The sequence below is a fragment of the Mus pahari genome, chromosome 2, assembly GCF_900095145.1.
Source record: "Mus pahari chromosome 2, PAHARI_EIJ_v1.1, whole genome shotgun sequence".
Taxonomy (NCBI): domain Eukaryota; kingdom Metazoa; phylum Chordata; class Mammalia; order Rodentia; family Muridae; genus Mus; species Mus pahari.
In genome coordinates this window covers 67,101,629-67,125,361 of record NC_034591.1, presented here as the reverse complement: position 1 = coordinate 67,125,361, position 23,733 = coordinate 67,101,629, and the positions used below count along the sequence as shown (strand labels likewise).

General features: G+C 50.3%; 1 protein-coding gene across 5 annotated transcripts; it reads right to left on the bottom strand.

Moving 5' to 3' along the window:
* Nucleotides 1–508: 508 nt before the first annotated feature.
* Nucleotides 509–23,733, bottom strand: Krba1 (KRAB-A domain containing 1). 5 transcript variants are annotated; one of them, XM_029535024.1, is made up of 18 exons: nt 23,446–23,733; nt 16,333–16,472; nt 15,851–15,970; nt 15,211–15,360; nt 14,241–14,396; nt 13,232–13,366; nt 12,657–12,830; nt 11,868–12,017; nt 10,979–11,182; nt 10,348–10,521; nt 9,814–9,990; nt 7,873–8,025; nt 7,242–7,394; nt 6,412–6,606; nt 6,182–6,322; nt 5,530–5,646; nt 5,121–5,231; nt 509–4,172 (listed from the first exon to the last, which is right to left on the bottom strand). In XM_029535024.1, the coding sequence occupies exons 2-18, from the start codon at nt 16,364–16,366 to the stop codon at nt 3,358–3,360; spliced, it is 3,159 nt and encodes a 1,052-aa protein (XP_029390884.1). In that variant the 5' UTR covers nt 16,367–16,472; nt 23,446–23,733; the 3' UTR covers nt 509–3,357. The 5 variants fall into 5 exon arrangements, with proteins under 5 accessions (XP_029390884.1, XP_029390879.1, XP_029390881.1 ...); XM_029535019.1 differs by having other exon boundaries at nt 16,333–16,459; XM_029535021.1 differs by having other exon boundaries at nt 5,530–5,631; nt 16,333–16,459.

The following is a 23,733-nucleotide window of genomic DNA, read 5'->3' as shown; positions in this document are numbered from 1 at the left end:
TAGTCCCTTGTGTTAGTTTTGATAGTATAATCATTATTTTTTTGAATATATAAAAATGTCTGGGATTTGCTATTTAACTCTATCCTAGAAGGTAAAGTGTGCAATTTCAATACTTTTAAATGTTTAAATTTGCTCTAGGGCTTAGTCAACTAGGTTAATTTCCAAGTGTTCTGTGTATTGGTGGAAACAGCAGTCTTATGGTACAGTGTGTTTACATTCAGGAATCGAGAGAATTTTGTTAATCAGCTTGTTTAAAATTTCAGCTTCTACCCTAATTTGTTTTATTAATTTGAGAAAATACTGAAATCTTACAAATAGAATTGTGAATTCAGATGTTTTCTCTTCTAGTTCTTTGGGAGAAGTGGAATGAATATGAAAAAAATTAAAACAAAACAATAAGACCCACCACAGGCAATCCAACACAAGACAGGAAGGAAGGAAACCAAAACCAAACCCAGTCAGCCGGCGCGACTGAGTGGGGCAGAGCTAAGTGTGAAGGTGTGTTCAACTGTGAATGAGCCAGCCACCAACACCGTGTAAATGGGCGCAGGCCTCCAGGACCGGGAACTGGCAAGATGGATTAGGAGGGGAAGCCTTGCAATCCCACAACTTTACAGGGCCACATGTAGGATCCAGAGAAGCCAGTCCAGAGCCAAGTCTGCCCCAGTGGGAGATGCTCCAGGGGTGAACAGTGACTTGCAGGGTATGGCCGGAGGTCACTGAAGGTCCCTGGGGCCGCCTACCTCCTTCAGCCTTCCATCAGTCTGCAGAGTGAGCAGGACTCACCCTCTTAGCCCTGTGGGTGATATGAGGAAGAAGTCCCCACTCAGGTGTGGCTTATAGCCACTTCCCAGATCAGTAAGAGGATAGAACTCTGGTCCTTAACTCCTGGCCAGCAAACCTGTACTGAGTTTGAACAGGTTGTCCCAGAACTGTCCTGTCAGGAACAGGACCCAGTGAGTCCAGAAGGCTGATTAACAGCTGTGACAGTAGCAGGTCCTTCGAGACCTTCCAGTGGTGTAGTGGTGACATAGCCGACACCATAGAAATCCATAGGGTTCACTCAGTGGCCCATGCGCTAGACTAAATGTTTCTTTAAACCTGTTATGACTGTCCAGTTGGATCTGAATCACTTACGCTGAGTTCGGTCCCAACTGCCTTTATTTGTTCTAAGCAGGCACAGCCAAGGGAAGCACTTACCACCCAGGAGATGACAGGCCTTGGCAACTCTCCTACAATGCTGTTTGGTCACTTGTGCTGGCTGTTAGCAAGGTAGACAGACATGCCATCCCTTTCACTGACTTATAGCATGGTCTCATGTTTAGAAGAGAAAGGACGAAGTTCCGGTCCTAGCCAGGGATACCTGACCAGTCCCCAGTTTAAGACTACCCACGTCTTCCAAGTAGGATTATGAAGTTGAACGCTTCTTCTCTGCTCCGGACCCGGGTCTTATCCCTGCCCACAGGCACTAGAAGCACCAGCCCTGCCCCACTGCCTGGAGCTGCAGCTGCCGTTCCTTTCAAGCGGAAGCTGCAGCCACTTGATTCACATGAAGGCAGTGAGCTAGACTTGTTCCAGGCAATGTCCTGTGCACAGCTTACATTAGTCTAGGCAGACTTCTTGGGGAGTGCTTTAGTCCCTAAAACAGTTCTCAATCTTATTAATGTTACAACCAGGTGACCATCAACTATAAAACGATTTCGTTGCTACTTTATAACAAGTTTTGCTACTGTTACAAAATGTAATATATCTGATATGTGATCCTCAAAGGGTGGATCCTTTGTGACCCACAGATTGAGAATCACTGCTCTAAGACCTGTTCTCTTTTGTGGCTGTGTCTGTTTAATCCACACTCACCCTAGGCATGGTTACCTGAGGGGTGCCTAGCCCTGGATATCTCCAGGGACCACTACTTTAGTGTGTCACAGGGTAAAGTAGCTTGTGGTTGAAACTGCTTGTGGTTGTCAAGGACAGGGCCATGTCACCCTTAGCTTCAGCAGGCAGCCCCAGGCGCTGGCCTTCCCAGCTCCTATGGGTATAGACAGCTCCTGAAAGGCCTTAGGTTCAAAAGGGACAACCCTGAGGGATACAAAGTGAGTAAATCCAGGGTAGCCAGCGGTGGCAGAGCGCCAAGCATCTCCCCAGGGCAGAAGCAGATGGAGTGACATCTAGTCAGCCCAGACTGGCCGAGGTCTTGGGTGTGTGTTATGAGCTAGATGGTACTCCCCTCCCTGTTTATGTTCAATCCTAACAGGCACAGCCGGGCTGTAGCCCACTAACCTACATGTAGCTGAGGAATGTGATATACACAACCCAACACAAACTTGTAAAATACTGAAAACAGGGTTTTTTTCCCGACTTTTTTTCTTTTTTAAATCTCAACTGTCTGGTTCTTGAATGTAAACTTTCTGGATGACAACACTCATGATGTGAAAAGGCTGACACCGGGCACTAGGGGAAAGTGCCCCCCACCCCAGCACTTCAGAATGTGATGTTCTTAAGTTTAAATGAAAATGGGCGCCACTTAAAACATCCTGTGTCCTGGTATGAGGGCACTGAGAGAAAAAACTCCCAGGAGATGGCATGTGAGCATGAAAACAGCCCCCGCAGAGCCAAATGTCCCCTGCAGAACCAAGCCTGGCAGGCCCGAGATTTGGGACCCCTGATCTAAGCTGCCCAGACTAAGTCCAGGAGACCGACACATGCGCAGTCCTCTCCCCAGAGGCCTTGTGGCACTCTGTCCCCAGCTGTACTACACATGCTCAGTTCTCATGAGGTGTGTGTCGAAGAGGGGAACACCAGCTGCCTAGTTCAAATGTACTAGTGACAATCCAGGCAACCATGCCAGAGTGTTGTCCCCTCTGAGCACAGAACCCAATGGCCTTTACTTAGCAACTAATACATTTAATTTTAGAATCTATGTGGGTAAATTCAGCTCAGTCCACAGACAGACAAAGGCTAGCCATGTATCGTTCTTGAGATCAGGAGCAGGTTAAGGTGCCCTTGTGGTGCCCTCTGCAGCTGGCTCTGTGCACATGCGGTATGCATGACACCCACCTGGTCCTAGATGGCTTTGCCAAGGAGGAAGAGTAACTGACTGAACCTGAGCCAAGAAAGCCAGAGGTACGGCTGAGGAATGCCTCTATCGTGGCTCTATGCAGACACCATGGAGGCCTGGCACAGCTGAGGCAAAGAGCCAGACTTGCAGCAGCAATGAGAGGGCTGGTTGAACAGGTAAGAAGGAAGATATAACCCCTGGAAAGCAGACAGCCTGGGATGGCTGGACTCCAGAGGGTCCCATCAGGACATCCCTGCCACCCAGAATCTCCAGCAAGGCTGAGCAGACAAACAGCACAGTTAATGGGCCCCCCACCTTGGATCCCTGTGGTCACCTCCCCAGAGGTCTTTGCTGAGGGCTTCCCCTAGCAGGCCATCAGGTTCCTTGGGCTGGTTTGGAATGCCGATGGCTGCCACTCTAGCAGCCGGAGGTTCTGTGTCTGCACTGGTTGCAGGTGAGGCCACAAGGGGGACCTGCACAGAAGTAGGCACTGAAGGGGAGAGGGGATTCTGGTGGCATCCAGTGTGCTCCAGAGGAGGCTGTGCAGTCAGCACAGTGTGGCCTCCAGGCCTAGAGGAGATCTGCTGGGACGAACTACAGGTGGGCCTGGAAGATTCTACCAAGGAAGCCTCTGGAGGCAGCTGAGGCACCAAATTGCCCTTCCCTCTAGAGAGTCCTGGGCGGTCACCAGTCTTGCAGCCTTCTGCCTGGGTCCGCAGGATCTTTGGTCTGGGCCTGGTGGGGCCCTTCTGTCTCCAGTAGGGTAGATGTCTGTGGTCCAGTCTGTTTGCCCAGCGGGGTCTCTGGGGGAGGGCCAACCGCCAGGAACCCTGACCTTTTGGTCCAAGGCTCCGTGGGCGCCTTCGCAGCTGATCCATCTGGGTCTTCATGGTTGCAACTTCCTGAGTCAGGCCTGCCAAGGCTGCTGCAAGCCGGTCTAGCTTGTCCGTGAGAGCAGTACCAAGGTTATGCAGCTCCTGCTGCAAGGACCTGCCACAGGGGCACGGTGGCTGAAGAGAAGTGGGTGACCATTTTGACAAGACAGTTGTGGGAAGGGGAGACTTGCTAGGTGACTCCGGAGGGTCCCCAGAGAGCAGTTTCCCTTGGGTCCTGGCTAAAACCAGAGGAAGGGTGGGTAAGAGTGCTTAGATGTAAGGATCTTTTCTCCAGCCCCAGAGACCTCTTTAGTGTAGTCAGTATCCTGCCCCATAAGGCCTGGTTTCCAGAGAATTTAATCTTAAGTTCCTTTTTTTCCCCAAAATGGTCTAATTCTTCAGTCCCACATGCCTTGAGTGGGTCTCACCCCAGGCAATATGGTGCTAGTCAGGGCCCCTGACATTCTTCACCCCCTTGGCCCAGAATGGAAGAGGGATCTGCTGTTTGCAGGAGCCTAGGCAACGGCCTGAGTGGCCCAGGGACTCACATCTCGTCTCACCAAGTTTTTAAATTAAAGCAAGAATCTGAAACTGTGGCAGGAGGATCACGTGTCCCAGGTGGCCTGGGTTACTTGGTGAGCCTTAGTCTCAAACAGAAACTAACGACCACCACAAAACGAAGTAAGAATGTGGTCTGATGCTTCAGCTGAAGGGCGGCCAGGGCACCAAGGCCTTGCCTTCTCAGAGGAGCCAAAGCTCAGAGGCACAGAAGGTACCCAGCACAGGTATAAGCGCAAATAACCGCATGTGACACTCGAGTCCCGCACACATCAGGACACGGGGACATCACCCTGCTGGGTGTCACTGTGGGTCCCTGGAGCAATGTATAATGTGAAGAAGCCTGTGCTCTGTGTCGGACGTTAGCTGGGTCACTCAACAGTGCAGGGTTCAGTTCCTTCAAACCCAAACTTTCACTCCAGATGCTCGTCAATGCCTCTAAAAGGTGATCCTGTGCACATCTATGAAAACCCTGAAATGAGCCATGTACTGAGTGGCTTCAGTGTAAGACGTTCCTAACCATGGCGCAAGGAACTCGGAGCGCGTTTACTTCTTTAGGACCGGACCTGATTCTGACTCTCCCAGAGGCCTCTAAAGTACAGCAAACGCTGGAAGAGCCAGCGGCTCACCTGCAGCACTGGGCTGTCTGCGTCCAGGCGCCAGGCCCCTGGCATCTTCAGTCTCCTTGGGCTCAGGCTTTTCCTCCAGCTGAGGGGCAGGCCACAGGTGCCCAGCTGTCACTGCAGAAAGGACACAGCACTGGGGATTAGGGCGGTATTGCTCTGTCAGCACCACTTCAACATGGGGACATTCTGAGGAGCCACAACCCCCACTCCTACCCTCACCCAGTGAAAAATTCTCAACTCTGAAACAATGATAAGTCAGATGCAAGATGCTGGGGATCCACTGTCATTTCCTACGAAATCCCTGGTGTCTTAGAAGGAAATGTGAGGAATGTGGCTCATCCTGAGCCCCGCACAGGTGGCAGCCAGAGCCTGCGAGTGGAGCGGCCTCTGAAGATGGTTCCCTGGCCCCTACCTCCTTTTCCTTCTCCTTCGGCATTGGTCACAGGGCCAGGCTGGCATGGCCGCTCTGCACCATCTTCTCTTCTGGCTGGGTGGGACTTCTCTTCTGCTCTTCCTGTAGAAACAAAGTCTGGGTCCCAAGGTCACAGCTCAGGTGGAGAGTAAAGTGGCTTGTAACACCAGATGTCATTTCTACACTTCCGGGCCAATTTTAAAATTTCTATTCTCACTGTGTATGTGATGTTGGCGATCAGACCCACGGCCTAATGTATGCTAGATAAGCGCTTTACCAATGAAAAAGATCACTTTTATACTTCTTTTGTTAAAATTGTCAAGTCTTACAAATATTATTGCATACTACATGGTGTATATGTGTGTACACATATGCATGTGTGCTTATACTAATGAATATATATACTGTGCATATATAACATATATGTAATATGCATATAATTCAGTCGTTACCGAGCTCTCCCTAACAGAACACAGCTCTTGACTCATGCTCACTTTCTCTCTGGCTCAGCTTTACAGGCTGTAAAGCATACAAATTTAGAGGAACATTTTAATGAGAGCCAGCAAATTGACAGTGGAACTCAGAGATTGAAGTCTGGACCCCTGGCTCACTGTGGACCTGTGGCTGTCATCCAGGGAGACTCCAGGCTCACCTGCACTGAGGCTGCTGCAGTCCCTGGGCTCTGTTCTCTCAGCGTCTTCAGCAAGACAGCTATTGTTGTTGACTCTTGGAGATGCGCCAGAGACAGGGCACAGACGACCAGGGTCCTTACAGGAGGGAGGCTGGTCTTTCTCTGTGTCATAAGTAAGCTAGCATCAGAGTTCTGACAGGCACCCCAAAGAGCAGCCTCCTGCCACCCCCACCCCACGCCAGCAGACTCACGCTGGAGGGGTGACTGCCAAAACGCAGGCTCTGGTCTCAGGTCTTCTCCATCAGAGCTGCTGAAGCTGGAGCTGGAGCAGGGGCTGGGACTGGGGCCAGGGCCAGTCACGCAGGTGAAACGCAAGGGCCTCACGGGCAAGATCCCCCTCAGAGAGTTCTCCAGGCGGTGCAGAGGGGAGGGCGTGGTGGCTGTCTCTAAACAAAGGAGAGTTCACCGACTGGTACCTGACAGCACCAGTCTGGATAGCCAGGCACTTAGGATTTGTCTTTTTCTGCTCAGCCACACCCTGGCTGGGCTCTAGAGGATCCTGAATAACTTACTTCCTGGTCATAGGCAGAGAAGCCAGAAGCTAGCCATGTCCCTGGCTAAGTGAGCTTCAGAACTTTCTGGAAGTTCCTGGAAGATGTGGAACTCCTGATCAGGTTTCAGTTAGGTCTTGAGTCTTGCAAGCTCAGCAGCCCTTCCTACTGGGTAGCCGGTTGCCAACCCACTTCTTAGCAGCCCCTCTCCTCAGCACCATGCAAGAGCTGGCGGTTTACTGAGGACCACTGATGAACTAACTATCAACCTTCTACCTACTGTAAAGGCTAACTAGCACGGTCCTGCTAGAGCCACCCACAGTCAACAACAGGTGGACCCCTCAATACCAGCAGCATCTCCACTGCAGAGACCCCCAACAGGTAGACGAAACAGCATCCTATTCTTTCTGTCTGCTTCTATGTTCCGTGCAAGGGAAGGAAGATAGGACAGAAATAGAAATGGGAAGGCTATTGGCTTGACAAAAACTAACTGGAGGGAAACTGTGACGTATACCCTGAAGGTAGCTCACCCTCTTGTGGCCATTGCCACGTTCCTGGCCTGGTGGTCACTTGGTGGCAGGTGGGAGTACAGGTCTGTGGACTGTCTCGATGCAGACTCCTGCTGGGTACTTCTCCAGGACGCTGTCTGAGGTGGGGTGGCTCAGAAGCCTCACCTCTCAGTCCTGTTTTAATGAGAAGAGTCCCGGTAGTCCTATGGTACCTCATCCTGCCACAGAATGGACAGAATTTCTGCCACTGCCAGGATTTTAGCACACAAGCTTCAGATGTGGGAATGGCCCTGCTTGGTCGCTGCACCAACCCAAGCCATATGGAATCTCAGGAGGTATACAACTCAGTGCCCAGACAGCATGGCATGATACAGCCATGTCAGAACACTTGGTCAGCAAAGCTCTGGCTCAGTGGAACAGCAGACAGTGGTGCTGGGCCTCCACGCCCTGGTCTTTGCACTCTGCCTATTGCTCCTGCACTGTTGGGAAGTGACTATTCATCTGACTGTCTGCCTCAGGGCTCTGGCCAAGCCTGTTTCAGAGCATTCTCTCAGCTCAGCTGAGATCTGAGGGCTGTTTGCCGCTGCCAAAGCTGGTGTAGGATAGGAGCGACTGCCCTTCTCTCAAGCACCCACAAATACCATTTTGTTACCTTCTCTGTCTCCAGTCCAGTTCCTGGGCTCTGTTCTCTTCAATCCCCTGTTGACAGCTGAGGAGCATGGCCAGGCAGCCTGTGGCCTGGGAATAGGGATCTCTCTCAGGCAGTTCTCCAGGCCTTGGAGTGGAGAGCTTCCTGGTGGATAGCCTGTAAGGTCAAACATGAATAGTCTATGATGAGTAGCCAGTGCTCTGTGAATCCCTGGAACCTGCCTCTCAGTATGACATCAGTTATAGGAAGTCCAACTTTTCCACAAGTTTCAGACACACTGCAGACAGCACTCCTACTCATACGGTCTTATGCAAATAATATGAACTGGATCATGTGAGGTCCTAGAGGAATAAGGTCAATAGACAGCATCGGCCGTGTCCCTTTGTGAGGCACCTCCTGTGTACTCTGGACCCGGGCAGAGGTTGTAAGCAAGAGAGTGGCATGTGGAGCTAATGCAGCATTGCACAGCTTAGAAGTAAAAGCCACGGCAGACAAAGGTGCTTGGCACCAAGCCTGAGTACCTGAGTTGGATCTCCAGAACAATATGGTGTTGGAAAATCTAGAACTGACTCCTGCAAGTTGTCTTCTACCATATGTATGCCATGATACACACACAGGGGTGGGGGTGGGGGGCTGAGAGTTGAAGGGCATTTGGATTGTATACCGTGGGTGTGGGGTAAGGGGTAGGGCTGGGGAGGGGAGGGGTTGCCTCAATAAGGACTCATGAAGAGAAAAAAGCAGGCTCCATAAGGAAAGAAGTCTCCTGAACTTGCAGCAAAATGTTACACAGCTTTTCGACGTGTGTGCCAGACAAAAGCAAAGAAAGCCATCCTGTCCCGATCAAGCAGTGTTTGGAAAACCCGCAGAATCTTTGATCAGACAAGAATAGGACACACATGAACATGTGATCTACTCAGCTGGTGTTTGTCTTCAGTGTCAGCTCTGCTGCTTTAATAGCTGGGCAGTGCTACAAGCCAAGCTTGACACTGATCCTGCTGCTGACTTAGAGCCACATAAATCAGGAGCTTGGTAGGTATGGGCCTGGGGACTGTGAGAAAACGGAGCTCTCCACAGTCATCCACAATGCCCGAAGGAAGCCCTGGCAGGCTGGTTTAACTCGTCAGGGGAAACTAAAACGAGTCACTCTCTAAGCTGCTGGTGCCATGTCACCGATGCAGATGTCAATTTTACATTTCTAGGTCTTCCCATTAGCAACAGATGTGTCCAGGGCACAGATGGGCAGATGAACTGGGTATTCAACACAGGACAAGGCAGACATGATTGTTCCAAGAGGGAAGGCAAAGGTAGATGCTGCGAGAGTTCTCTAAAATCCCCAAGTCTGGGCTGGAGAGATGCTCAGCAGTTAAGAGCACTTGACTGTTATTCTAGAGGTCCTGAGTTCAATTCCCAGCAACCACATGGTAGCTCACAACCATCTGTAATGGGATCTGATGCCCTCTTCTGGTGTGTCTGAAGACTGCAACAGTGTACTCACATATATAGATTAAATCTTAAAAAAAACAAACAAACAAAAACAAAAAACAAAACAAAAAAAACCCCCAGAAAACCAAAGTTCCCAAGACAGACTTCCTTTGGCAGGGCCCAGGGAGGTACATGATGCTGTGCACAACTCTGAAGGCAGTCTTCTGTGGTTTTCACTCTATTTCCCCTAAGCTGGAGGTCAATTAGTATTATAGACACTTCTTTTTCTGGAATAGGGAAGTATTTACTATAAGGGAACTTAAGGACACATGGCCAGTCATTGTCCTATCCCCTCTGAGCTAAGTCACCACAACAGATCCTCTCATTCTGCCAAGTCAAGTCCTGGGTCTGCTTCTGTGTCTGAATCCCTAGTTCTTCTTTGGGTGCTAGAGCAGAGGTAATAGTGGACAAGGACCTTGTACTCCTTCCCAGAGGACTACACCACCAGCTGGACCAGCTCACCTTTCCCAAGCCGTTGCCCCTGGCTGCTCCTGGGGCTCCTGAAATCTAGATCCCCATCACTGCTACTGGCTGAGGAGTAGCTGGTAGGGGTACCCTGGGATCCACAGGGTTGAATCCCAGGTCCTTCTCTCATGTAGCCCTGCAAGCTCAGAGGCAGAAGTGGCTCCCTTGTAGCTTCTGCAGAGAGAAGAATAACTGGGTCAAGTCATGGCCTGCTGGAGAAATCCTTGGGCCTTAGAGTATATGGCACCAGGACACCCAGCCCAGAGGTCCCCTCCCGCTTCCGGGGTTTCCTATGGCACTGATGGAAAGTCTACCTAGTACCCCCTCTCCGACCCCCGCAAGTACTCTTGGGAATAAGAAGTCCTCAGAGCAGGGAAAGTGGGTGGTAGCATTGGCTCTCAGCAAACCTGGACAGCTATTTGGGGGAAGGCATGAAAAGAAGGACATGTACTTGAGGAGGCCCAGAGAGGATGATGACGAGCATCTCCCCCCGGTGCACACCGGAATATCTGCCAACCCAGGCCCAAGTACCTTCACTGTGAGATCCTTGTTGCTGTAGCTCAAACCTCTGAGACCCGGCATCCCCTGGCTGGGGACTTCTGGACCATGAGATGGCTAGTGACTGAAGAGGCGATGACCCACCTGGGGGAATGCCCTTTAGACAGGCCTCCAGAGCTTCTAGGGGTGAGCTTGAGGCCCTGCTGGCTGGACAAGAGAGGCCACCTTATCATCTTCTCCTGCTGGGCTCTGGCCTGCTTGTCAGACCCCAGCTTGGCCCTTGGCCGGCTGGCCCGTCCACAGCCTGCTTCCATAGCAGGCTCCCAGGACCTGATAAGCAGCAGAACCCCCAGTGAGGAACTTTGAATGTGTTTTCTGCTTCTGAAGAAGGAATGAAGCTGACCCCAACTCTGAGGAGAAAGGTGGAACAGCCATCCACATGCAGAGGCCAGCTTTTATAGCCAGGACCTCACTGCAAAAGGAAGGTCCTGAAACCAGAGGGCTGCCTGCACATGGGCGTGGATGAAGAACATGGACTACAGTGTAACAGCTTGGGAGGAGAGGTGGGGAAAAGGCTCCTTGGCTGGAAGAGAAGCGGGTACTTTCCTGTGGGCTTTGGAACTCATTCCCACTGGACTATGTGGGTAGATAACCCAGAACTTACCTAGAGTCATGGGGCCCCAGCGGGGCACACGGACCTCTCTGTTGTCTCCAGTGGAATAGGAGGAGCTGTAGCCTTGCCTGCTAAGCTGGCAGGATGCTGGCACCGGGGGACTCTGGGTCCAGCCATCTTCTACCTTCACTGTGGTAAGCATACTGCCAGCTTCATGACTAGGGTGGGGAGGAGGAGTCTGGAGGTGTCTCATCCCTGTGGGAGAGGGGATTGCTGGGGAGCCTTGATTTCAGGCTTGGACTTCCCTAAGTCCCGAGAAGCTCCTCTTTATAGGGTTACAAGGGACTTCAAGGCTCCTCTACTTGCACAGCAGTCACTGGCTCTGGGTATAAGCACCACCTTTCCCAGCCCTGGGTGCTGCAGAGCTTTCTAAGAGATTTTAAAAATGAATTCCCTCCCTGGTTAGCAACAAGTCAGATTTTGCTTCTCATGAAGCAGGCTTGGCTCAAGCCTCTCCAAGCTCCCGAGGCTGTGCTCTGAGGAATACGAGTTTATTGATGAACTGACAAATCTCAGCCCAAATACACGTGCTAGGATCCCCGACCTCCAGTCATAGCACCTAGACTGAACACAGGAAACTCCAGTCACAATTATAGTCTACTGTGTCACAACTCTAGCCCTCCAGCTCATCTCTCTACTGCCCCAGTATCCCTTGTAGATGGTTCTGGTACTTTTACCTCCTATAACAAGAGCCCTGACTAAGGATCTCCCACTGCTTTGCTCTTTGTACAGTGATGAAATCCAATACCGGGTCCTCTGACTACCATGCTGCTACAGGGCATCAGGTTTGTTCTGAGGGGCCACAAAGCTGTACTCAGAGCAGGGAAAACAAGCACATTACATCCGCCCCCACCCCCACTAGTCAGTGCGCAGCCTTTACCTCCAGGATGCCTTTTCCCTGGGTCCTCCTGCAGCTGCAAGTCTGATGCTCCTGAGGGGCTGGGACGCCGGTCTGGGGCTTTTGGGATCTCCTTCAGACAGTTCAGCAGGCCCTGAAGGGGACAATCCCCGGATGCTGCCTCTGTCTTCACTAAGAGAAAAGGCACGTTGTCTCACATAAGTTCAGTATCCTCAGTCTCCTGACAGACAGACAAGGACTGTCCTGGGCGCTGTCTGAGCATCACAGGGACAGAAACTAGGACCTGTAGACTTTCCACGTGGGCAGCACCTGGACACAGCTATCGTTCAGGGTGGAAACTGAAGGAGTGGCTGGAATTTTCAGACCTCTGACTACAACTTAGCTTCAAGGCATATTAGGCCTTGACAGACACATTCTAATGTTCATACATTAGAGTTCCAAGCCAGAGGATGGAACAGCTCTCCTCTATAGATGCAAGACCAAGACTCAAAGCTTGGCAGTCTTTTGAGGAAAATCTCAGGCAGACCAGAGTGTCCACTGACACCTGATTCATGTTAACAGAAGTAGTTCTCCTCAGAGTCCCACATTAGAAGGACCAGAGAACAGCTAGTTAAACAGGATCAAGCTTGTTGCTGCTATCCTTGAAAGAGCCGTTAGGCTTCATATACTTGAGTGCAGGGCCACAGGATCACCCACAGTGGTCACATCATGGGAGACAGATAGAGCATAGTAATAGCTATGAATGGCAATCTGAACCTTCTGGGACTTTGGAGACTTTGGCCTGGGCAGGCTAGGTACCCAGGGACTCACCCGGGCAGGGCAGGTTCCCAGCCTCTACCTCAGCTCCCGTCTGCTTCAACACACTCAAGCCAGGGAGAGAAGGCGGCAAGTCCAGGGCCGTCCCCCGGTGCTGGGGTCTGGGCACAAGGATGTCCTTCAAACAGTTGATGAGGCCTTGCAATGGACTGTTCTCAGGAAGGGTTCCTATGCATGTACAAGGTAGCTAAGGTCAGTGTGGTCCTGACAGGCAGCATGAGATCCTCAGCTCTCTCCACCATCTCTGGGAAGCTGCGAACCACCCATTCAAACACACAAGGCTTATCTTATAGCATCGTTCTCAACCTGTGGGTTGCAACCTCCTTGGGACTAGCCTATCAGATATTTACATTATAATTTGTAAAAGTAGCAAAATTAGTTATAAACTAGCAAGAAAATAATTTTATGATTGGGGGTCACCACAACATGAGGAATTATTTAAAGAGTCACACTGGAAGGTTGAGAACCACCTTATAGGCGTCATGGAGTTCAGCTGGGTGAGTGACATGACCTTCACTGACCCCACTCAGCTCTAGGCTGCTCCACCTCAGGGACAGGCAGCCTCTTACCTGTTCCCATGCTGCCTCTTTCCTGTCTTAGGTAACTCTTGCTCTGGCCCAGGCTTTGAGTGGAATGAATGGAGGTCTCTCCCGAGGCTCCTACACCTTCCTTCTCTATAGACAGTGGCTTATCATCTGTTCCTACTGCAAAACACCAACAAGGCCATGTTAGGGATAGAATCACACCCTGGAGTCTCCCTAGAGAATAGGCCACTCTAACTCTCCAATATTTTGAGAGTCACCCAAATCCTAAACAAAGATGGCTGGGGCCATCTTTGGAAGATCTGTCCCAGGAGGGCTGGAGACCGTTTCCTCTTTCCTTCTGGTCTAGCTGTAAATACTAAGACTGGTTCATGCCAAATGCTTCCAGACTCTCTCTGACCCCAGTCTGTGAATCTAGCCCAGCCGATGAAGGCAACAGCTACAGCACAGGAGGCTTGTACTCATGACTCCTATGTGATTCCTGTAAGATGGATGGCACATGGAACAACAGCTAACTGGAGTACATTTTTGGGGAATGTCCTTTTTAATCTTTATTCCCTTAACTATTCTAAATTAAAACACCACAACTGGAGGATGGCTCAGCCACTAGAGGCTATGCTTACAACCAAAAATAAAAAAACCAAAACATTCATACAAGTACGATTTGGAAGAATTCTGAAAGACAAAATGAGACCCCAGAGAAACTCTAGTGACCAGCATTGCTTCCCTGTTGCTAGCTTTGCTGAGACAGGCTGAGAATCCGACCTGCACGGCCTGTACATTATGAACTGCTCAGTGTTCCCTGTGTGCATATATAGTCCTCAGCGATCAACATGAGGGCCAGGCCATCTGGAGCTAAGCATTATATCACATAGTCTGTAGACCAGAGGCCAAGTGCATTTTCTTAGTATCTAGAGACCTCTGTTTCCAGTTAGCTACAGAGCAAATTGAGGCTGAGAAAGTGAAAAGAGCCCAGAGTTCCAGGGCTAGGCCTTCACAATGCCGGGTGTCTCTGCACACAGTAGATCAGACTCACTAGCAGGTAAGGGGCTTCCGTGTGCCCAGTCTCCAGGAAGGCCACTGGACGTTGAGCTGCCTGTGGGTGTGGTGGCCAGGCTGGGGTGGCTTGCAGGGCTCTCCGGAAGAGAATTGAGCAGGCCTCGGGGAGGGCAAGCTTCCACAACCACAGCTACTGTTGGGAGATGGAGAAGATGCCAACTGGTAAGTTGTCCTAACATTACCACTATCAGTGTTTTCCCTGTCATGTTCCACTAACAACCACCAGAAGCCAGTGACCTGCACACTGCCATTACTGAGCTCTGAAACTTTACAGTGCATGGTCTTGGCTAAGTCTTGGGAAAGAAGAGAGCACTGAGTATAAAGCCAAGTTTGCTCTATACCTCTGTCTCCTTCTTTTTTTTTTTGGTTTTTCGAGACAGGGTTTCTCTGTGTAGCCCTGGCTGTCCTGGGACTCACTCTGTGGATCAGGCTGGCCTCAAACTCAGAAATCCTCCTGCCTCTGTCTCCCAAGTGCTGGGATTAAAGGCGTGCACCACCACTGCCCAGCTCTGCTCCCTTCTTACGTTATCCAACATTAACTAAAGGGGGCTACAATGGGTAGAAGGTCATGCTCAAGGGTGAGGTCAGTACAGAGCTCACCAGGTAGACAGGGAAAGACCAGTTTGTGAAGCAGGACAAACAAAGGCTGGCCATAGGACCTAGGCCCCATTGGTTATCAGGACAAAGCTCAGCTCCTCTCTTGTTCTCCATCTGCTTACTAGGGACGAACATACTGCTCACCACCATGCAAAGTGCAAGGCAATAGGGAGGGATCCCCAGGTGGCTGGACCCACAGGAGAACACCAAGAAAAGGCATGAGCTGTTCCCGTACCCAACAGGTCCCAGAAGCTGAGAGGATGAGCATACAGTTGCGAGCAGAGCTGGAAGGCATCCATGCGCAGCACTGTGACTGTAGTGAGGTTACTCACGCAGCTTACGGGACTTACCCTCGGGGCTCGTTTGCTCCCCATCCAGACTGGTGCTCCCACTCTCGGAGTAGTCCTCCGTACCCTTCACTTCTCCAAACAAGAACTCTGGAATCTCCTTCACCAGCTGCACTAATGCGGTGAGGTGTAGGCTCTGCTGAGGCTGCTCTCCTGTGGAGGTGTGTGAGCCATGTGCTCAGTCACCCAGCTCCTCAAAGAACCCTCTCAGTCACAGACAGCAAATGGCTGAGAAGGGCGTGCTGGACTCAGGAGGGCTCTTGCCCAGTAGATCCCAGTAGTTCCTCCTGTCTCTTTTCTTTCTACGGTAATACTCAAGGGCCCCGCAGTCTGTCTGGTTTTCGGCCTTCTCTCCCTTACCTGGGCCCCGTGTGCCACCTCTACTGTGTAAACTGTAGGCTGGCTCTGGGGGTGTTGAGTGGGGCCCAAGGCAGCGGTTCTCCCTGACATGACCTCAGGTTTTATTCTTAGCATTTCTCTACAGAATAGACCACATGAGTCTCCAACCCAGAGCAGCAAGGGACAAGACTCAAGAAGTCCTGGATTGAGTTAGCTCAAGTCAAAGTGTCACTTGACGGGCAGAACCTAGGAGCTCAAAACCATGACTAGGAGGAAGTGCTCAAAGACTACTGGGAGGACCTACCCTGGGAACTATGCTCCAAATGGGACTTTTGTCCCTTATCCTGGTGGCTCTCTCCTGATGTGGCTCCTCCAGCCTCTGCAGGTGACAGGAAAGCAGAGAGAGGAAGCAGCTCAGAGGTCCCTGGGGAAAGAAGGAACAGTTACACCAGGGACGGAGTGGTGTTTACCCTCCCGCAGTCACGCGATGGCCCAGATACTGCTTATCCTATGTATAGCTTTCCATATATGTGTGTGTGGTCATCAAGTCAAAAGACCACATACCCCTAAAGCCTTGTACCCAGACCCCCACTCTAGCTCACGGAAACAAACAAAGTATCAAAGGAAAATGCGGCCCTGGGCAGCCTCAAGCTCTGAACATTCCCCTAAACTCCTCCATTCACAGTCGAGGAAACCAAGGCCTGGAAGAGCCAGGGGTTCCTGACTCAAGAGCAGCTACCCTCTTCTGTCCCTGCAACCCACACTCTGGAGGCCTCAGGACCTCACCCACAGACACCAACGTCTCGTAGTTTTCCCGCATCACGTCTCTGTAGAATTCCCGCTGCCCCTCCTGCAGGAGCCGCCACTCCTCTTCAGAGAACCGCACGGCCAAGTCCTTGAAGCTGATGGGCACCTGTGGGTACAGTCTCCGGGGGGGTTGGCTGCAACCATGCCAACAAGGCCCACCCAAACTGTCCCTTAGAACTCAGCGAGCTACATGGGTCTCTTGGCAGACACTGGGAACAGGCAGTGCAGAAGGGGGTGGGGCCTGGCCTGGGAGGAACAGTTACTGGGACTGTGGTGGGATTAGCTGGGTACACAGGGTGATGTGCTGCCAGCAACCTTTCAGAAACAAGGTCACCATGGGTGTAACTTGGAAAGATGAAACTACATTCCTAAGTATGCAGGCAAGCCCCACATCCGCTCTGTCAATTAAGAAGTGAATGTCCAAGGACCTGGAGGCCCAGCACTGTGGCATTGAAAGGGGACATCAGCTAATAAAAACTGCCAAGGTCTAGTATTCTTTACCCCAAATTCCTGGGGTCAGATGCGTTTTGAATATTTGTTTTTGAGTGTTTTCATGTACATAATGAGTTATTTTAGAGATGACACTCAATTGTGTTCTTTTGTATATACCTAGCTGATGGTAACTTTTACAGTGTTTTTGGTATGCCGTATTTTGACTACAAATGTTTAAAGGAGCTCAGATGTGGACTTCTCCACACGTGGCATCACAGTGCTCAAAAGCTTTGCCCTTTGGAGCATTTTCCATCTTAGATTTCTGAACTGGGGTTAATCAACCCACATAGCAAAAAAAAAAAAAAAAAAATCCCACTTAATGCTCTTCTGCAGGGATGACATAATTTACGTCAGAAATTAAACACCATCAAAAGGCAGGGGGAGGGCAGCAACAAAAACCTCAGGAAGCCTTGAATATCTAGAGATGACGGCCCCTTTCCACCTGCCAGCCAGGTAGCAGGCGGGCCAGGCACTCAGAGGCCTGACCTATGCTTTGGGCCCCTGATCTCAGCTCCAGTGTGGGTCCAGGTTCCTAACTGTTGGGCAGGAGGACCCACCTCCACTTTTCCAGTCCTACCTGCCCTTCATGGCTTCAACTGTCCACAAACCCTGGTACAGCCTTGGTCAATTCCACTGCGGAGAGCTGTGACACCAACCACCAGGCTCATGCAGCAGAAGCATGCAGCAGAGGTGAGGTCCACAAAGTCCTCAAGGCTGCAGTCTAACAGATCCACCTCCCCAGCCCTCCCAGTATTGCCACTTAGCATCGAAAGCTTGTAGTGTGGTCCTTAGGGACCTGCTCAGAAGAAGCCTTCAGGAAACACTTCTTTACATCCACACTCAACACCTTTAGCTACTATGCTCACCTGCTTCCTGCAGCTTTGTAAGATGAAAGCAAAAGCCCTTACTTTAAAAGTCATCATTAAAACAGCCATGAAAACTCGGACAATGACCAACATCTGATAGGCACGAGCTTCAATTATGGCAGAAATTAACCATGCAAATAACACAAACAGAATGTAAAATTAAGGATCCATCTAGGTTAGAAACAAGCATGATTTGCAGGAAGGAATCGTAAAGAAAATGGCGACACTTCTAATAAGGCAGAGGAGACTCTACTGCCTATTTCATGCATTTGTGTCACTGATTTTAAAAACTATCTTTGCTACATACTGGCAGCATTGTCATCCACTCCCTGCCATCTCTCTGCCTGTCATTCCTGACAGCTGACAGCCACTAATGTGCATACACAGACTCAATGCACCCAGAGCCCTCACTTTTTGAAGTAGTTAGGCTCCAGTCACACATCTGGCCAGGGACAGCATCTCCACTGACTGCTGACATCCAGAAGCCCAGAAGGGATCAGAGGCAGTGTCCTTTGCCTCTTGGCTCACTGTGCCTGCCGGGCAACCCAGCAGCCTCTCTCCCCAGGCTTAACTTGTGGCTCTGGCCCACTATGGCCACTATCCCTTAGGAACATCTCAGAAATTCCACAAACCTCTACATGGGAGCCATTTTGCATTTCTGTTGGCCTCCTAGCACGCAAAATGTGGACAATCTTAGGTTCTGTATTTAAGAGCCAACAAGGCAGGCATGACACTGCTGCCCTTCAAAGAATCTAGCACCAGGAGGCCCCAGGCAGTCACCTGGAAATGTGCATCTCGAAAGGGTCTCTACCTAACCAGTTAGAGGTTAACACAGAGGCCAGTGGTGAGAATTCTGGAATTTTGGTCTCTTTTTTTTAAAAAAGAAGAAGAAGAAGAAGAAGAAGAAGAAGAAGAAGAAGAAGAAGAAGAAGAAGAAGAAGAAGAAGAAGAAGAAGAAGAAGAAGAATTTTAAGAATATATCTTTGCTTTAATCCCAGGTGTAGGACTATGGGGCTGCTCCGAAGCAGCTGACTGTGATTTGCCTTGTGCTTTAGCAGAGGCATGCTTCTGCCAGATAGGTGGGGCTGGTGGTCAATCAGGGGTTTGGTTGACATTTGTTGGTAGCAGGGTAAAAGAAGAAACAAAAGGAAAGAAATTAGATTTAGAGGTCTCTGTCTCTGTCTCCCCTCAATCCTTTCTCTCCTATCTAGTGAGCAGGTGAAACAGAAGGGGGATAAACCGCGAGAAAAAGAACCCACGAAGGAACAAAGAGGCTACAGAGGCTAATCTGTGTGATACAGTTTGTGCTGAAAACACACCTTCTTTCTAGGTGTCTGCAACTGGGTCAAGTGCTAGCAGACTTAGTGACCCGCTCTCACTAACAATCCTGGGTCTAGAATCTGGCAAGATTCCCACAGTGGACATTCTACATGGGTCATTCAACATCATGCTGGGTGAGCTAAGTGCTTCTTGGTGATTGCACTGGAGGCCTCTGTGAACCTGCCCTTAAATGTCCTCTAACGTCACCGGAAAGACCCTTTGCTGATTGCTGGATTTATAAGATGTCTTTCCACTGTCATGGACACAGCTATGGAGCTAACTACCCGCTGAGCCTGAATCCTCACAGGTGTCTCTAAGCCTCAGATGTTCTTGGGGGCCCCTACCACAGGACCCCATTACACTTGGCCATCTTACACCTCCCTCGCCCATGTATTCTACCCATCACTTTCTAGCCTCCCCTTTGGCATCTCTGCCACAGCTCTGTCCTCTGGTCCCTTCTGGTGCTGCCCTCTTCCCCCTCTCTCTTCTGGTATCCTAGCAGTCAATGCCTGGGAACCACGGGGGCTGGCAAGTGGGAAGAAGCTGCTGAGAGCAGACTCCCAGGTCTGTCATAACGGCTCAGGGTCCAAATGGGCATATGTGTGCCTCCTACAGACCAAATATCCATGTCTTACTCCCACACTTTAAACATGTACAGATGCTGATGTGATGAACACTTGTACCCTTTAAAAGTCATGTAAATTATGATGTAGGGACATGGCCCACCTCATGCACTTAGTAGACAACTACAGGGGACCAGAGAAGTTTCACCATCAAGAAGGTACCATAAAGCTAAAACAATAGAAGCCCGTTTATAATCCGACCTTTTCACTGCGATGGCTAAGGGAATCACTGGAAAGAGTGGCCAAGCCACGGCAGCATGAAGACCCAACCCAATGGGGCCTGCAACCCTAAGAGCTGGAACTGGCCAACTGTTCCAGACCCTGACAGAAGGAAGGGTGCTCCCACAGAATAGCGTGAGTTTACAGACTGAGTTCAGCAAAAGGGAAAGTCTTGCTGCGGATCTCCGGCCTTGGCCACATGACATGTGTATTATGGCCCACACAGCAGAACTCCTCCTAAATAGCAGCATGGCTCAGGCCACCACAGCTGTCAACCTTGTCCAGCACGTGTGCTTATGAGACAGCTCTGCACTAGCACCTGGCTTTCCATGCAGGGTCCACTATAGGTGAGAGTGATTAAGCTATGCATAGGTTAAGGCCATTATCTAGGGTAAGTAATTCCCTGATAACAAGATGGGGCTAGCTTCTCCTTCCTCTCTTACACATGCTCTTCAGCCCTTCTGCCTTCCACTGTGGGACAACAGTGCTACTGGATGTGAAGAATCTCCTGGTGCTCACAAGCTCATGTTTTAAAAGCTTGTTCCCTGTTGGCTGAATGATTTTAGGAGGCTATAGAAACTTTACAAAGTGGACCTAATATATCACTGGAGTAAGGCCCTTTGGGGTATACTACTCCTGGTTCCCTCATATCAAACGCCCTATCTCCTAATCATCAAGACTTAGAGAATACACACTTTGCTGCCACGATGTTCTGCCCAAGTACAGGGGTCAAATGACCACGACTGAACCCCCTGAAAAACATGAGCCATAGTAAACCTAGCCTCTCTTAGATACTTCTGTTGGGTCTGTGGTCAGAACCAGAAAAGCAGCTAACCACACATTAAGGCAATCCTTGTCAGGAGCCAGTTCCTCGCCCTACACTTTAGATTTTTCAGCAGCTACAATTGTGGGGGGAAAAATCTGGTTTGTTACTGTTTGCTTTTTGAGAAGCAGCCTCACTGTTGTAGCTCTGGTTGTCCTGGAACTTATGTAGGTCAGGCAAGCTTTAGACTCACAAGAGAGTCTGCCTCCCAAGTGCTGGGATTAAAGGCATGCACTGCCACACCCGGCCAAAATCTGTTCTTTATAAGTGACCCATCTTAGGTATTTTAACATAGAAATAGAAAGAAGACAGGTGGGAGGATATTGCAACAACTGTATCTGCGTGCATTTTCAGTTTGTCAGCGTCATTGCTCACAGAAGTAAGCACCTGGTTTCCCTCCTCCCTGTGCTTCAACTACTACAACAGAATACCTGAGACAGGGTGATTATAAAGAAAATAAATTGACTTCTTACAGTTGCAGATGCTGGGAAATTCAGGGTCAAGGGGCCATGCTGGTTGAGGGCCTCCCTGCCACATTGTATCGTACATGACAGTTTGATGGGGAAACAGAGAAAGCAAGCCAGAAAGGCCTTCTAAACAATATTACTCCCCCAATCACCCATCAACTCCAATGACTTTCCAACAAAGCATAAACATGACACTAGGCATTAAGTTCCTAATACATGAAATTCGGAGGATACTGTCAAAACACACAGCATTTCTATTAGTCTTTTGTGGGCCTGCTTAGTGTAAGTCAGTCCTTTTGAGAACCACAACCTAAGGTGCATGGAATTACCACATATTAGTCATGGGACTCCAGCCAAATCTGAAGATTGCCCCATCTGAGCGTTAGCAAACTCATCTGTACTAGTGGATCATATCCTAGTCCATAGGATACTGTACAGACAGTATTAACTACTATAGGCTACAATAAACCTAGCATAAATGCTGTGACTAGTGCCACTATAGCCAAGCCTATCTGCCTAGTCTCCATTTACAGGACACTGCTTACCACCTCAGGCTCTTCTATACACCGCTCCTGACTCTGGGGGGCAGCATAGGTGGCTCTTTATCTCAAGGCTAAATATATCAAGCTCCTTTAGGCCTTTGCCTGCAATATTTTCCAGGCCTCTCTCCAACCTAGCCTCAAAAGGCAATCCGCACGGACAGTGCTTTGTTTTGATGTGGATGGGAACTTGCTGTGAGTGGAGAGATGTTCCCTCCAGAGCTTTCCCAAATGGAAGAAGCCGAATTGGGGATGTTGGTCAGATGGTAAAGTGTTTGCCTGGCATGAGCTGGAATTAAGTTCCCAGTGCCACACAAAGCCAGATATGGTAGCACATGCCTATGATTCAGGCCGTTGTAGGAGAATCAATCAGGTCAAAGTCATCTTCAGCCACATGAAAGTCTGTCTCCAAAAAAATAAATAAAAACCAAAGGAAGAGAGTGTGCATGGAGGACAGGGAGTGGGGAAGGAGGGGAAGAGACAAAGTGATGGGGAGATTAACTTCAGGAGAACAGCTACCACTGGCTTGCCATTTGGACCTCTGCCCAATCATCAGAAGAAAACCTTCCAGGATTAACTAGGACCACTGTAGATGATCAATCTCCTTGCTCATAACTCCCATGTTGGGCTTCCTAAGAAAATGCCTCTACTGTGTCAGTCTCTGTATGAAATTCCAGTTTCAGCACTCAGTCTTGTGTCAGCCCAGCTCCATTGCCCCAGCATGCCTCAGGCTACCAGGGTCAGACCCTGTACCATGGCTGCCACTCACTGTCCCCAACTGTAGACTGTGCACACACCCATATGATTCTCTCACCCCTGTCACACTGAACAGAAAGATCTCAGACCTTCTCTGCCCCTCTCCCTTTGACTGGGACCTTGTACTCTCAGAGACCATGCCTGATCATCTTCTCTACGCAGTACGTTAATACTCTTCCTTGAACATCAGGTTGGAGAGATCCGTGGTCCAATTCCCTCATCTACAGAACAGAAAACCCAAATAAGCAGACTCTAGGATGGGGCCAGTGGGTGTATCTGAGCAAGAGTCTTGGGCTACCTGTTAGCCATAACTAAAAAAGACGCTTGCAGGCCAGACAATGTTCCATTTACCTGGCTTATCGTTTCTCTTGAGATTCTTGTGGGGTATTAGTGATGTCCAGCCACGATCTCAACACAGTTGCCTAAGTCTGGCCAAAGCTTGTGGACACCAAAATTGCACATCTGACTCTGGGTGTTTACCCAGAAGGCAGTGCAGCAACTGCCCTGGCATCTTCACAGCCTACGATCCTACCGAAACTGTACCTAGGCCACAACAGCTGATGGGGCTCTTCTTCAGCTTTGGGACTGACATATTTTACCAGCATTAACTTCGATCTGTTTTCTTTCTCCCCACTTTTCCGGCCCAACTCACCGGGATTCCGTATCTTAACAAAAATAAATGTCAGATTTAGTTATTCCCCCAAGACCTGCTGAGGCTTCGATTGTGCACACCCTCTCACGATCTTGTATTGAAAAGCCAAAGGAATGAGTTCCCCAGGTAGAAAAAAGCTCCAGGTCCGTGTGTCCTGGGAGAAGGGGAAAGCCCTAGACTTCTGGCTAGGGAATCTGGGCACTGGCCGACCTTGATCGGCTCACCAGAGCTCAAAGTCGGCGGTGACGGATCCTCCCGGGCCTGTTGCCCCGGGGACCGCGCTGCACCAAGAAACCCGACCGCAGCGTCCGTCGGTCCGCAACGGCTCGTCTTACCTGGAGCGCCATGGCGGAACTCAGCTTCGCGACTCCCTGGCCCACCCAGCTTCCGGTGCGGCTCTGGCTGGAGGCTGCACCGAGACCCTCGAGACCCTCGGGGACAGCGGCCCAGTTCTACACGACAGGAAGCGGGGCCGGGGAACTCGCTACACCGAGAACCGCAGAGTTGGCTCGTCTGGGTCGGTCCGGCGCTTCGCATCCCGGGAGGGGTGGTCTCGCTTCCGCCCGCAGCCCCCAGCCTCACAGCGGTAACGACGCAAGCGCAGACTACACTTCCCAGAGTGC

What these genes read in the sequence shown, in the direction of transcription:
- Krba1 (XM_029535019.1), bottom strand. An exon ending in CGAGACGTTGGTGTCTGTGG is followed by an intron (nt 15,971 to 16,332) that starts GTGAGGTCCTGA and finishes TTCTTTCCCCAG; the next exon opens with GGACCTCTGAGCTGCTTCCT. An exon ending in CTGCAGCAGCCTCAGTGCAG is followed by an intron (nt 5,647 to 6,181) that starts GTGAGCCTGGAG and finishes CTTGGGACCCAG; the next exon opens with ACTTTGTTTCTACAGGAAGA.